This window comes from Pangasianodon hypophthalmus, chromosome 2, assembly GCF_027358585.1.
Source record: "Pangasianodon hypophthalmus isolate fPanHyp1 chromosome 2, fPanHyp1.pri, whole genome shotgun sequence".
Classification (NCBI taxonomy): domain Eukaryota; kingdom Metazoa; phylum Chordata; class Actinopteri; order Siluriformes; family Pangasiidae; genus Pangasianodon; species Pangasianodon hypophthalmus.
In genome coordinates this window covers 7,771,573-7,786,673 of record NC_069711.1, presented here as the reverse complement: position 1 = coordinate 7,786,673, position 15,101 = coordinate 7,771,573, and the positions used below count along the sequence as shown (strand labels likewise).

The 15,101-nt window shown below is 38.8% G+C and overlaps 2 protein-coding genes across 2 annotated transcripts in view; one reads left to right on the top strand and one right to left on the bottom strand.

The window, feature by feature from the left end:
* The window catches only part of shq1 (SHQ1, H/ACA ribonucleoprotein assembly factor), a 58,795-nt gene extending 44,308 nt beyond the window's left edge, over positions 1 to 14,487 (bottom strand). The window contains exons 1-3 of the mRNA XM_026926941.3: positions 14,348 to 14,487; positions 5,957 to 6,133; positions 5,693 to 5,757 (exon numbers count right to left, since the gene is read on the bottom strand). Coding sequence (XP_026782742.3) covers positions 5,693 to 5,757; positions 5,957 to 6,099 — 208 coding nt within the window. The 5' untranslated portion in view covers positions 6,100 to 6,133; positions 14,348 to 14,487. The remainder of the gene's footprint in view (positions 1 to 5,692; positions 5,758 to 5,956; positions 6,134 to 14,347) is intronic.
* A 222-nt stretch (positions 14,488 to 14,709) lies between these two features.
* The window catches only part of gxylt2 (glucoside xylosyltransferase 2), a 33,453-nt gene continuing 33,061 nt past the window's right edge, over positions 14,710 to 15,101 (top strand). Inside the window, exon 1 of the mRNA XM_026929753.3 lies at positions 14,710 to 15,101. This exon is cut by the window's right edge and continues 38 nt beyond it. Coding sequence (XP_026785554.1) covers positions 14,880 to 15,101 — 222 coding nt within the window. The 5' untranslated portion in view covers positions 14,710 to 14,879.

The window sequence follows — 15,101 nt, the reverse complement described above, 5'->3', positions numbered from 1 at the left end:
TAACACCGGTATATTCCCAAGATCCTAATCATCATACTTAACCAAGACTTTGCATGACCTTGGCATAAAAATTTGGAGATTAATCAACTGTCTACTTTCCAATTTCCTTAGTTTCTTTGTCCAGTGTTTAAGGTTATTGTCTTGCAGAAATGTTAATGTCTGATAGCCTCATATGACTATGAAGGCAATTTCCTGGCATGGATAATTACAATAATCTATTTCTACTAAACAGGCAGATTATGACTGACTCTATAACCTGCCATACTACCATGTCTTTAGTCCTATTACAGTAATGTACAGCCAGCTACAATTTCGCTTCCATGTTTTTTTTTTTTTATACAGATGAGGTGAAATGAAAAACACACCAACGTTACCGGAATAGTGCTTTTAACAATAGGAACTGTCACAAAATAAAGCAGCTTTACAGATAGTCTAGGTCTAGATCTTAAAATGGCTTGTCCAAACATTACTAATTTGAGGTGCTTGATAACACACTGAATGATTTCATGATTGTGCACTGGAGTGGGCTTGGTAGAATAAATGGACAAAGCAACATCAAATAAAATTGTATAGTAATAGTGCACATTAGAACTGCCAATAGATATGATCATTAAAAGACCTGTCAGTGTTCTGGCTGTTAGAGAAGATAATCGGTTAATAAGCATGATAAAGACATGGATAAGTATGGAGTGAGATAGGAGAGAGAGAAACAAGAGTACTTCTTGTGATAGAACTAAAGTTTCGGTGACAATGTGAAAGTGATGAGATGCAATGCATTTTGTTTGGTTCCATGATGAAATTGCAGTGTGTCTGATGGACATTTACATTTTTCATGGAAGAGTATATAAAATTTTTCTCAGATTTCTCAATTGTCATCTTTGCCACAATACTGCCTCATTTTCTGTTGCCTGTAGTACCACTACGCAAACACATGCTGAGATAAGGCCTAACTTTCCAACAGCATCACCAAGTCACTCAAGAATATGAAGGTCCACTGGTCCCATTAAGTCATAGTAGCAAAGACGCATACAAAATTTTGGTGTCAACAATCGCAAAGATACTGGCATCACTTCCTGTTCCCAGTTGCTTTCGCGGTATGTTTTGGGTCATTATCCATCTGTACTGTGAAGCACCGTCCATCGGTTTCGCAGCAGTTGACTGAATCTGAGCAGAAAGTATAGCTCTATACACCTCAGAATTCATCCTGCTACTTCTATCAGCAGTCACATCATCAATAAACACCAGTGACCCAGTTCCATTGGCAGCCATACATGCCCATGCCATAACAGTGCCTCCACCAATGGCTGTAATTTCTAAACTGTTTCTTTCTAAATCCCTTGAATTAAAGCTGAAAGCCTACACTTCAATCACATCTTGATTGCTTCATTTCAAATCCATTGTTGTGGTGGACAGAGGCAAAAATTACAAAAATTGTGTCACTGTCCACTGTACAAACTGTACATATGATCTGACAAAATCTAAAAACAGATCACGAAATCTCACAAACTAAAAACTAGAGACTAAAAAGAGACTAAAATAGTGGATTTGAAAATTACTTTTCACTCAGGACAATGTGAGGAATTAGCAGAACAAGTGATCGTTAGTTTGCTGTGGTTAAAATGAGAAGGCAGTTAATTTTTTTAAAAATACTTTAATTGTAGCAACCCCTAATGCTGCAGCATGTCTTAGGGATCTACAGTGCATAGTCTTAAACCCACCTACCAAGTCTGGTGTCAATCACCAGAAATCACTGCTGAGTACAGGCTCACCATGTCTTTGTTGTCAATGTAGTGCTTGGACCCCTAACTAGTTCTAGACATTGATAATAGAAGGAAGCTACAACAAGCTTTCCAAAAGACATAAACAGACAATCAATCATAACAACAGAGTCCAAAAGACATTGAGATCACATTAAGAAGAAGAAGAAGAAGAAGAAGAAGGTTGATTCTTTTTTAAAAATAAAAAAAAAAAAAAGAAAGAAAGAAAGAAAAAAAAAAAGATATTAAATATAGGTTTGGATCCATTAAAAAATGCAGGGAAGGATACTTCAAAATTTTATCAAGGATCCTTTAAAAGAATATTAAAAATATTTTAATATTTTTAATGATTTTCCAAAACAAACAGTTGTGTAATTTAATATCTTATTTAAAATGCAGCATCCTAAGCGGATACTATAATGAACTGTAATACTGGTTATATGTTTATCATATCATATGCATTTTTTTTCCCCCTGATTATCCAACTACCAACTGTAACTGTGGCTATGTGTGTAAACAGTTTACACCATTTTCATACCATCTCTAAGTTATGTGTTGCAGAAAGAAATTACCATACAGTCATCACAACAGTTTCACTGTTAGTGCTCCTGCTTTACAAATGAATGGCAAATTGCAGAACGGAAATACATACACTTATGTATCTACGGTTACCAAGCTAAATAATTGTAAACTAATAATGTTTTTTTGTTTCCAGGAGAATTATTATTATTAAATAAATTATTATTTTTATGAGATATGAATTACTCATGCTACTGTGTTGTTTTATCTCCTATTTGCTTTCTATGGTGGTCACTTAAATCCTCAGTAGATCACATTCAGATAATCTTTTGACCCTTCTTAGTCCTGCAAGTCAAAGTATAAAGGCTCTAAGACTAAGCATGTTAATCTAAGATTATTTTTCTGCCTTTTAAATCCCACTGAGAACAATGTATCATCAAATTCAAAAGACTGATGTCTTTTGAATTTAATGCAAAACGATGCACTCGTTCCCTGTAGTAGATTAGCTCATTACGCAGTAAGCCAAACCAAAATAAGAAAAGAAAACAGCTGCAATCTTTATCGTCGTTCCTTCAGTACTCCATCATCCATTACGCTGGAGTTAGAGAAATCTAAGTTAGAGAATCAATTCAAAAGCAATAACAGTAATCGGAGTACAACTGCTATGCACTGCAATTTCTCTCATTTTATTACAGAATACAAATGCAACAATGCGCACATAGTTATTACAAGATGAGGCAGGCTCGCCTCTGAATATTTATAAACCGAATTATTAATTTTAATCATGCACCAAGTATTTGACTTTAAATGACTAGACTGCAATAATTACTTAAATAAAGCAGTCAAAATAATAACCATGAATTACATATTTGCAGAAATGTTTTAATTATTTCCCTGCTGAGGTTGTCATAACTTCCTTTCAGAAAATCCAAAAATTATGTGATTTTTACTGCAGATGCCCAGACCTTTTGATATGACTATATTTGTACTTAGCAAGTTATTTTATAAAAATTAATAAGTACAGTATTATTATAAAATTCTGTGCCTGAAATGAACACATTTCCATACTTCATTAAATGAAGCATGCTCTAAAATTTCACATCTTGTGGCTTTAATTTTATAAAATTCTCTCTGGGTGAGTTATGAGAAATCGGGTTTTGCCGTCTCCACTGGCAGAATAACAGGATGGTTTAATACAGTAATATGAAATTTTTGTATTAAATTTGTCTTGATGTTCATGTTATGTCTTCATAACTACAAGTAGAAAAGAGCACATTTTCCCCAAAGGATCATTTAAAGAAAATGAAATGTTACAGAGAAATGTGTGTCATTAGAGAAAGAAACATTAATTATTAGAGCAGCTCTCAGATAAAAACATAAGGGAGACCATCTGGCACTACAGATATACAATATTGGCTAAGCTACCATTCTAATGTATCCAACAGTTAACAAATTGCAAAGAGAATAATTATGCTAGACAAAGACTTTAATACTGTTTTGGACTGTACTTCTACTACTGTGGCTCTTCGGACCTCCCTGATGCATCCGGAAACATCTCTCGCTTAGAGATTTCTGCACTTGTGACCCACGTTCTAGTGTTGTGAACGGTCGAAATCGGACATCCGAAAAAATCCGGACATCATAAAAATTTGCACTGCCCAAAACAGTTTAAGCCATGTTTCCATGGATAATCTTACCTTAACTCTGTAGTTTTGTACCTAAGAACTGCTGTAATCATAAAGACTACAGTGTTCATACTGAACATCCTTTCAACACACTTATTATGATTTGTCTTTATACTATACAGTTGTGGAAGAGTAATGGTTTATAATCCCACTCTTGGGAGCCAATCAGAAGAGGATGGATTACTTTTGAGTCTGGGTCCTCTCAAGGTTTCTTCATGTTTTCTCAGAGAGTTTTTCCTTGCCACTGTCACCTCAGGCTTGCTCATTAGGGATCTAAATCTACATCCAGATTTCTGTAAATATGCTTTGTGTGCTTTGATGATAATATCTGTTGTTAAAAGTCCAATGAAACTGAATTTAACTGAATACAACAGTAATGCAATAAATGCAGCAAGCTTAGAAGTTTCATCCTCCTGCAATATGCCATAACCATAAATTGCACACTGCTCTAAGATGCCTGTTCGTTCCAAAGTCTAATCTTCTTTTACCACATTAATCTAGAAGGTGGACTTTGACTGGATGTAGCCGCCTCTGTCACCAGTTTAGCAGCACTATGATTGTTTGGATGATAGAATCATCTAAGACCAAATTTATACTCTGTTTTTTTAAATAGATAAACTTTTTCAAATATTAGACTGAAAATTGAATCAATAATTAATAGTAAGTAAGAATTAAATATGTTCCAATAATTTTGTTTCTGTGCTGTACGTCATTCTGAACTTAGCTGACACAGGAGTGGTGCACCATTCTACTCTGCAGTGTTGCTTGTATAAACATGATCTGCATGGGAGAGTCATCAGAAGGAAACCTTATATTTGACCTCCTCACAAAAGTGAATGTCTGTTGTATGCAAAACCATGTCAAATAGGAGGGAAGCATTTTGGAAACAAGTGCTGTGGACTGATGAAATATAGTAAAAATGGAACTCTTTGGCCACAATCACCAAAGGTGTGGGGAAGAAAGTAGCAGAATTTGATGAAGAAAAAAAACCCACCTTGCCAACTATTAACTATGAACAGAGGTAGAGACACTTTTCTCAAACATTAGACTTAAAATGGATAAGTAACAGTAAATAAGAAACAAATATGTTCAAGCAATGTTCACACAGGTGCTTGTTCAGTCCCTTGTCATTTCAAGACTGGACTACTGCAACTCACTCCTGGCAGGTCTGCCTCTGAGCGCCATTCGTCCTCTGCAACTGATCCAGAATGCAGCTGCATGACTGGTTTTCAACCTTCCTAAGTTCTCCCACACCACCCCATTGCTACTCTCCCTCCACTGGCTTCCTGTAGCTGCCCGCATCAGATTTAAAACACTGATGCTTGCCTACAAAGCCAAAAACAGACCATCACACACTTATCTCAAAGCACTTATCACATCCTGCATGATACCACGCTCCTTCCGATCCTCTAGCACTGCTCGACTTGTCCTACCATCTGTCAGGTTACAGATTTTTGGACTGATGGTATTGCTAGTTTTTGACCTAGCGAGCCAGTATCAGAATGTATTTCTTGATAGACTTCAAAGCACATTTGTTAAGTCCCTCTGGATAAGGGTGTCTGCCAAATGCCGTAAATGTAAATGTAATATTGTTTCTGTGGTCTTCATCTTTCTAATATCTTTGAGAGCAAAGAAACATTACAAATCTAAGAAATAATACTGACTTTACCAACACTGCAGCATGTCTGTAGCTAAAATAAAAAGTCCTCCCGACAATGAGAACAATGTTACCTTTATCAATGTCAAATGAAGCCTTTTCTCTTCCATCTTGGACTATTCTTCCAGGTAGAGTCAACCTGTAAGGACAAAATAAAATCAGAAATATATAGACCTAAATTCCATTCTTTTTTCCCAAAATTATTTAGCAAACATGAAGTAAAAAAGGAACGCTGACAGGATGTATTCAGCTTTGTACTATAACCAGGAAAAGTCCTTCTTTGCTCATTGATTACATTTAAAAATTTATCATGAAACACTCATCTGCAGGACAGTCACCTGAGAAAATAGGGCTTGGCGTAGAATTTGAAGTCCTCTCCATCTACGTAGATGTCAAACTCTGATGTTCTCGTGTAAGGAACGCGGATAACCAGTGTAAGGAAGTCTGAGTCTTGACTCAGCTCAAAGGCTGGTGTTATCATGATGCGTGCCTGAAACTGTTCAGTATCTGAATGGCTGAAAGAGTGAGAATGAGTCATTCACAGCTTTATCAAGAATGTGAAGCTGAAGTCCTGCTGCAATAACATGCATTCCTGTAGGAATGCCACAACACACAACATTTACACTGCCATATCTACTGGTGAAAAAAATCACTTTGATCTGTACTTGTGTCATAATCTGTATCTGTAATCAAGCATAAAGGAGCTTGCTACTGAAAAATTGTTGTTACAGGAGATGGTCTGGGATCCACACTAGGTATGTGCCAATAATTAGCTATACTGTCTATTGCCCTATTCAGATTGGATTAGTTTTACATGGGGAGGTGTAGTAATGTAATTATTGCTGGAGTATCTCTAGGATTTTAGTCCCATCTGAAACAGTCATGACAGTGATTTTTACAGACTGCGTGTGTATGTCTGGAAAAATTACTCTTTATTTTACATTCTATAAAATGACTAATTAACAATTAACATATTGGTAAAGATTCCCAAGTGGGGAAAAAGAGTTTTCACACCTTTTCTTAAGTATGGAGACACTCCAGGAAGTGCTTTTTCTCTAGGTATTGACCGAGATTGAAAACGTCCAAAAGGACTTGACAGAGAAGCAACAATTCTGGAGGCTTTATGTAGTTATCATAGTATATGTATAACCTACATTCATACCTATGTATCTGACTATTGCTCAAGCTCAAGTTGCTCCGTCTTAATTGCTCCGTCTTAATTCAGTCTTTTTGGTTTGAGAACAATGTGCACATCATGCAGACATTACAGTGTTTCTAATTCATATGAAGATCATTATCGCGTACAAATCGGACATAATCGTGACAGACGTCATTTGGTAACTTTTCTGAACAGACATACACTATAAGCCAAAAGTATGTGGACAAGTATTGAAAAACCCATTCCATAACCATGGGTTGTTCTCGCTTTGCTGCTACAACAGCCTCCACTATTTTGGGAAGGCTTTCCAATAGATTTCGGTACCTGGCTGTGGGGATTTGCCCATTCAGCCAGAAGAGCGCAAGGGGTTGGACATTGATGCCAGGTAAGACAGTCTGGCGCGCAGCCGCCATCCCAGTTCATCCCAAAGGTGATCAATGGGGTTGAGGTCAGGGCTCTGTGCAGGCCACTGGAGTCCTTCTACTCCAACCTTGGCAACCCTTCATGGAACTCACTTTGTGCACAGCAGAACTGTCAAGCTGGAACAGGTTTGGGCCTTTTAGCTCCAGTAGAGGAAAATCTTAATGCGACAGAATACAAAGACTTTCCAGACAATTGTGTGCTTCCAACTTTGTGGCAACAGTTTGTAGAAGACCCACATATGCCTGTGAGCATCAGGTGTCCACATACTTTCGGCCATGTGCTGCAAGTCCAGAGATATTACCCCATTCAAATAGGATTATAGTCTTACAGTGCATAATATAATTCAAAATATCACCAGTAGAAGCAACAAGACTTTGTACTAGATGTTTTTCTTGTATTTACTTGTGTTCTTTAAGCAAGCTCTACACTATTCACTAAGCAGTGGTATGCTGTTATTTTAGCATCTTATTTTGGGAATGCCACAGAATACACAACTGTAATTTTGGTCGAATTTACAATCTATGTACCTTTTTTTTGCCTAATTTTAAAACATGAATAAAGGATATCATATATATATCAACATGTACTTTTTACTATCAGGATAATATCATAATCTACGATAACAAATGTTAACACTGTCACTTGTTTATTACAGACTACTGTAGGCTTTGTCTAATCCTAATCAAACATCCGAGACACAGGCTACTTCAAGCTGTGAGGCTTTGTCTCGTAGTGTTAATACAGTTTACAACTCCATCTGGTGGCTGTTCCGTCATCCACTGAGGAAAGCCACTAGCACATAAGAAGGGTCATAGAAGTGAGTTATTTCACACTCCTGCACTACGACTACAAGTGAGGGAGATCACACTGTTCAGCCACATCATGGTGTGGTATATTACAACTGCTGCTGACCACAAGGTGGTGGTGAAAACAGCCCTTCACTCTTACCCATATGCTACATCTGTGACAAGAGTGGTGTATAAAACCTGTGGCATCATTAGAATACATTTGGACACAACAGCAGTACTCATCTGCACCACAGCCATCAGCCAGTTATAAAGGAGTAAATGCAACCCTCTGCCATGGTTTTTCATGGTTTCAAAATTAATTTGAAACCTTTAAGGTCCAGCTCATAGGCCATATGTATGACCATGACCTTTAATACTGTACGTCAGTGTCCACATTCTCATTCCAGAAGTTACTCATTTCCTAATGTAGTGTTGCATGATGTCTGTGGCACTGCTGTACACGTTCTCAGAATCTTAAACCTACAGTTGGGTTCACAAGCTTACATATGCCTTGCAGAATCTGCAAAATGTCAATAATTAAAACAAAACAAAACAAAACAAAACAAACAAACAAAAAAAAAACAGGGGTCATAAAAATTGGTTCTCAAGAAGGCAAGACACTACATTAAGAGCCAGGGGGATGTAAACTTTTGAACAGGATAGTTGGTGTAAATTGTTATTATTTTGTTTAAAAATCTTATTTTTTCATTTAGTACTGCCCTTCAGAAGCTCCATAATACATTTACATGTTTCTCATTCTGTTGAAAAGTTTACATCCCCTATCTCTTAATGTAGTCTGTTGCCTTCTTGAGCATCAGTGAATGTTTGCACCTTTTGTAATAGTTGTGTACGAGTCGCTCAACTGTCCTCAGTGTGAAAAGATAGATCTCAACATCATATAGCCACCGTTGCAAAGGGGTCAAATATGCAGAAGATGCTGGAAAAGCAAAGAATGTGCAGGACCTGGAGGACTTTTCTGAGGAACAGTGGGCAGTTTAACTGCTCAGGACAAACAAGGGACTCTATCACAAAACTATCACAAAACATAAAAACGGTCACTGATCATCCAGGTAACAACACAGTATTAAGAATCAAGCGTATGTAAACTTTTGAACTGGTTCATTTGTGTAAATTCAGTTATTATTGTATTTTGTGGACTATATGTAAATATCTGTTATGTGAAATAGCTTAATCAGGGCAGTACTAATTAAAAAACAAAATGCAATTTTTATGATCCCTCTTATTATTATTATTATTATTTTTAATTTTTAACATTTTGTAAGGCTTATGTAAACTTATGACCCCAACTGTACGCGGTACTGTATAAATTCAGTCTATATTCTTTTTTACACAATCTGCATGTTCTTACACAATCTTACTTCTTTATATATTATTTATTGTATTTAACCTTATTTATACCACAGCGCAATCGAATTCTTGAATCTGATTGGTCAGAAGGTGTGCATTATTTTTGTATAACCATTTTTTGTATAACCACGGCTTGGACAGTAGTTCAGGCTGTAACATGTTAATATTAATGCTCCTGTTCCAATGCATTATTGTTTCTATAGTAACAGCTCATACACGAGGACTTGTACAGCAGATGCTCCACATAACCTAAGACTAATAATAAACGGATTAGAAAATATGCTGTTTCTTAACAAAGCAAAAAGTATAATCATTGATGGGGTGATGTCTTTTGTTAGGAGACATTTATTTAACATTTATGGAAGGAGCTTGGGTTGTCAGCGCTTTGTAACAGTCACGGTGCTTTGAAAAGTTTCCCAAGAGAAAGAGAAGAGAAAGTCATCAGGACAGAGGAGTTCTTCTAGTTTCTCTTTAAAATGACAGGCTGTAGGTTTTTTTTTTGAGACAGAGATAGATAGAGAGAGAGAGAGAGAGACAATTTTTATCGAAGCTATGACGAGCAGAATAACACACTTCATACTGTGAAGTTATACAAAAATAATACACTGCGAGGTGGTAACAGCACGCCACTTCACATCATGCCACATCACACCACCCTTATCATCATTTAATTATATGATCATATTGTGTGTTAATCTTTACTTATTATCATATCATACATGGTACTGCGTTACAAGTACAGGACTAATGAACTAACGTCTCCACGCATGCGTGTAGACATAAAATGACAAATCTGTCAAATCTGTTTCACTATGCAACAATAATCCTTAGATATAGGAGTAAATGTCATAATGAATATGATCACATAAGGCAACTGTATTGACAGACATCGTTTATACAATGTTATATAGGTCTAACACCAAGACTTTGCACAGATAAGACATGGGTTGTGATCTTACAGTTCAATTTTACCTCTCTTGTGCGTGCGCAAGCACGCCAAGATATAGAATTTAATATAAATACCATTGTCATGTCATATAGCCATCATTCCCCTTTCTTCTTCTTGCCTTCTACACGTCAGACCTCATGAGCGTGACTGCTTGTGACTAGGGTCAAAGCAGTGTTTTTCCCCCTTAGGAAATTTTGCACCACAGACCAAAATGCACGTAGCGTTTCAATGCTTTTTCACCATTGTCAGCGTTACTGTTAGTAGCAGCAGCAGCAACAGTAGTAGCTGTGTAGTTAATCATAAGCAACAATGCAAACCAATCAGAGAAATTTTCTTTCATTTGAAACCGCACAGATTGGACCACCGAAGCACTCACTACATACTGAAACGCACCGTCAGTGCATGCACAGGAAACAATTCTGTCTGGTTGGGTGCAGATGCAGCAGCCCGTCACATTCAAAGAGATCTCAGCTTGTTAGTAGACGTTACTAGCCTGGGGGAGGTGGGCTGAGGGATTGTTTACTTCACAAAGCAAACAACAAAGTATTGACTGGAAACTGACCGAGAAGCTATCACGTGGGACGTAAGTTATCATGACGAGCTGGTCTACTGAAATTAGTCATGTTAGGAGGAATTTGTTTATAGTTAGCTAGGCAGTTGATGTAGCTAAATGTGTAGACCTACAGCAATGAAATTGTTACTCGTCAGAGGAAGCACCAACATCAATGTCAGCTAGCTACAATACGAAAAGTGTCATCTGCTGCTCGAAGGGTTTTAACACACTGTCTTTCTCAGTGTTTAAAGGAATGAGAGGTGATCATAAGGCGGATGGCTTTGACCAAATGTGGATGAAAACACATCCCTAGCTTCAGCATGACGTTGATGTTAATAAATGTTAATGTTGCAAGTCTAGGCTGTGACTTTGTACGTCATTTTGGGTGTGTTGTTTAAAAGAACAACAGTTAATATTTGCGTCGATACATTGGGCGTATGGTTCAGATAGGAACCACCGCAGACCAATTTTGATAAAGGAAAAATTGCAGTTATAGGTAGCTGGTCCTCCAAAGCACCACGGCTGTGGTGAATGTTTTTTTCTAATACTTTTTCGAGCCATTCTGTAGCCACTGAGTTAGCGTTTCTCATTAGTTTGCTAGCCTCTACAAGTTAGCTACAAACTGTTCTGCTGCTCAGTACAACATTCACCTGACACATCACCCACCGTCTTCAACTCCCAGACCCTTGAATACTTATTGCTGACGTGGTTGAGTGGTTTATTCCTTTTTATAACACATTCTCCACCACTGTGCAGGCAGAGTTAGCTAGACTCCACTACCATGCATACAGGGGACAGAGTGTGGTTTCATTCCAATCCCCCGGATTCCTGCCAAGTGGATCCTCTATTCCACTTCGGCTCAAACCCACAGCCCAACAGCCTCCTGTCTAGCGGGCCTGTGAGTAAACGCACCCAACATGGTTGAGTGGTCTCCCTCACTATGCTGCAAGTGTTTGCCGTTGAGCTTGCTGCATTAGCCAGACCGCTGTGCTCCCTCAGTGCTTCCACTCTATCTTCCCATGCTTTGCTGTCAGTGAGCATGTGGGTAAACAATGCTAGCATGTTGAAACACTGTTCATAATTAGCCTAGTACCTTATCTGGATTGGTAACAACAACCAAGTTTTCTCTTCTAACTCCTCTTTCTGCTTTTTTTTTATGTCTCTGTGATCCATACCTCAGCTACCACAACCACACATTCTGAAGAATAAGGGACCTGTGACTTTTTATTATACTAGCATATTTGAGGTGTCCATTTTGCATGCTCCTCATGGTTAGCCACCAATGGTTTCCAACATACACAGCTTCAGCTCAGAATGAATAATGAGCCATGCTACAGGATCCACACACAGGCAGTCAATGACTAAGCTTCCAGGAAGCCAAGAACAACCACCAGCTATGTGTTTGCTGCCTTGGCATTGACCATCTTAGAGAAGCAGTCTCCTGCCCAAACATTCCCTGCATTGACTGTGCAGTGATGGATAATGCCAAGTGTAGTTGCGCAGTCTTCACTACCAGACACACGTAAATCAAACTTGAAAAAATCTACCCTATATGCCAGGGTCACTCTTTGGGCTTGTGGCGGCAGACAACCAGGAGAGAAGAGCACAGATCTCAGAAATGAGAAACCAGCACAGCATAAGGTGGGTCCACCCATGGTTAGCCTCACTGAGACCAACTCACAATGATGTAGTGGATGCACTGTCAAGACCGCACATATGCCCAGGAGAGTGGTGCCTGCACTCAGAAGTGGTGTCCCAGATCTGGAAAAATTTTGGTAGGGCACAGGAGGACCTATTACCTGATGCCAAATGGACTCCATTTGGTATTTGCTAGTTCAGGATGCTGTGTGTTCCTTGTTATACCCAGTTAGATAATCAGACGAACTGTTCATCTGTCACAGGGAAAGACACAGGGAGTTCCACTGTGTAAGAAAAGACTGGCCTGCTAGATGGTGAGTGTCATCACATTGGCCTACAGGCATGAGAAGCCTCCTCATGGGCATTATTTAGAGGTGTGCCACTTCAGTAAGTCACGCTGCTGCTGCTACTTGGACATCACAGTGTACCATCTCCAGGTTCTACAGGAGTAATACTGCCCCTCTCAGTAGCGTGAGTGAGGCCATGTCCAAAAACCTTTCCAGTTAGTCCTAGAGTGGGTTGGTTCTTCATGATATTGTGGTAAAGACTATTTAGGTGAATCTCACCTCCCTTGGTGTTTAGATGGGGTGAAATTGAATGCTATTTACATATGTATCTATGGTTCTATGTATGTACCTGCCAGGTTTCCCTGCCATACAAAACCAGGGCCGCCCTTGGAGCTCGCTGAGGAGGTTCCAGGGATTATAACAATAGTGTTTATATTAAATACTATGTCATACAGTCAATTAGACACTATTGAATGTGTATGAATGGAAGTCTATGGAATGAAAAGTCGAGTGTGACTGCCCCTTTAGAACGAGCTTGCGTTTCCAGTCTCCAGCATTCGCATGTGTATGAATGGAAGTCTATGGAACTAAAAGTGGAGTGTGATCGCCCTTTAACAATAATATCAACATGTTTCATTTTGTCTCCAGCATTCGCATGCGTATGAATGGAAGTCAACAGAACAAAAAATGGAGTGTGACCGCTGCTTTAGGACAAGCTTGAGTTTCCGGTCTCCAGCATTTGCATGTGTATGAATGGAAGTCTATGGAAATAAAAGTCGAGTGTGATCGCCCCTTAACAATAATAATAACATGTTTCATTTTGTCTCCAGCATTCGCATGCGTATGAATGGAAGTCTATGGAACTAAAAGTGGAGTGTGACCGCTGCTTTAGGACAAGCTTGAGTTTCCGGGCTCCAGCATTCGTGTGCGTATGAATGGAAGTCTATGGAACTAAAAATGGAGTGTGATCACCCCTTAACAATAATAATATGTTTCATTTTGTCTCCAGCATTCGCATGCGTATGAATGGAAGTCAATGGAACTAAAAGTGGAGTGTGACCACCCCTTAACAATAATATCAACATGTTTCATTTTGTTACAGTCTAATGAACAGCTTAAGGGTTTGTTATGTGCTGCTAAGAGATTGAATGGCTCAAACACTGTCATTATTATACCATTTATTGTACTTTTTGAATGTTGTATATTTTAATCAATAACTAATGACTTCAAAACCATTGCAGAGTTGCAGTGCATGATCACATGATTAGCAAATTACACAGGAGCTAATCACACAGGTACACAGGTCCAAATCACAACCATAAATGGACTCCTAATTATTCACCTCATCAAGCACAGCTCGTATAAGAAAGCATATTTAATTAGTTTGAGATTTACTCTAAAAAAAAACTTTCGATTGCTGCGTTAGCTAGCTATAATGCCTTAGCAGTTTCTTTAGCATCAACGTATTCTGAATGGAAAAGTGATCTTATTAAAAAGTCCATAAGCGAACAAATGGCCGTAAACAGGCCTCTTCTTTGCTAAAACATGACCACACTTCACCTACCTTAATATCCCGGGTAAAAACTCTCAAGTGTGGAAAATAACACGAACACATGGCCCAGTTCCTGTCTTACACAGCGTCAATGCAGCTACCGTAATACTTCAAATAAAAACGCATCAGAAAGGAAGTACGCCAGGAATTAGGACACGAAAAGCCGTAACTCTGACGTCCTAGATATAAAGTGGTATATCTGTAAAATTGTCAGACAGTATCAGTTATATTTATTTCGCATAATAATTCGTCGAGACAACTAAATCACAACAGTAGCGTACCACAGTAATATCAGGATAAGGTAAGTGCATTTTGGGAGGCAGGTTTCTTCGATGCATTACGGTAAAGAGGAGATGCCCCGCCTCCCTCGGGAGAGTGAATTCGTGGATGGTGTGAGCGCAAAGCTGTGCTTGAGTCTTGGCTCTTCTTCACAATGCGAGTAAAGGGAGCATGGCAGTGCTGCCCGAATACGCTCTAATCATTCATCTGGAGCTCTGACTGGCCATTTCAATGCGTGGCCGAGTGCACAGGGAACTTTTCCACCATGAGAATTCACTGCAAAGTCGTGGCGCTGGCGTTGTGCCTCGGAGTTTTCCTACTTCTGTACTTTTTCGGGGGGAACAGCGCGGACGAGCCGCCGCTCAGCCAAGCTCAGGAAGACCACAAAGTTCCCAGTTTTCCATCTGCGGCTGGACTTGGAAAAATAGTTTCGGGGAAAGTCGAAAAGCCTCCCGAGCCTCCAAAACAGATCCGTCCCAGTCGGAAA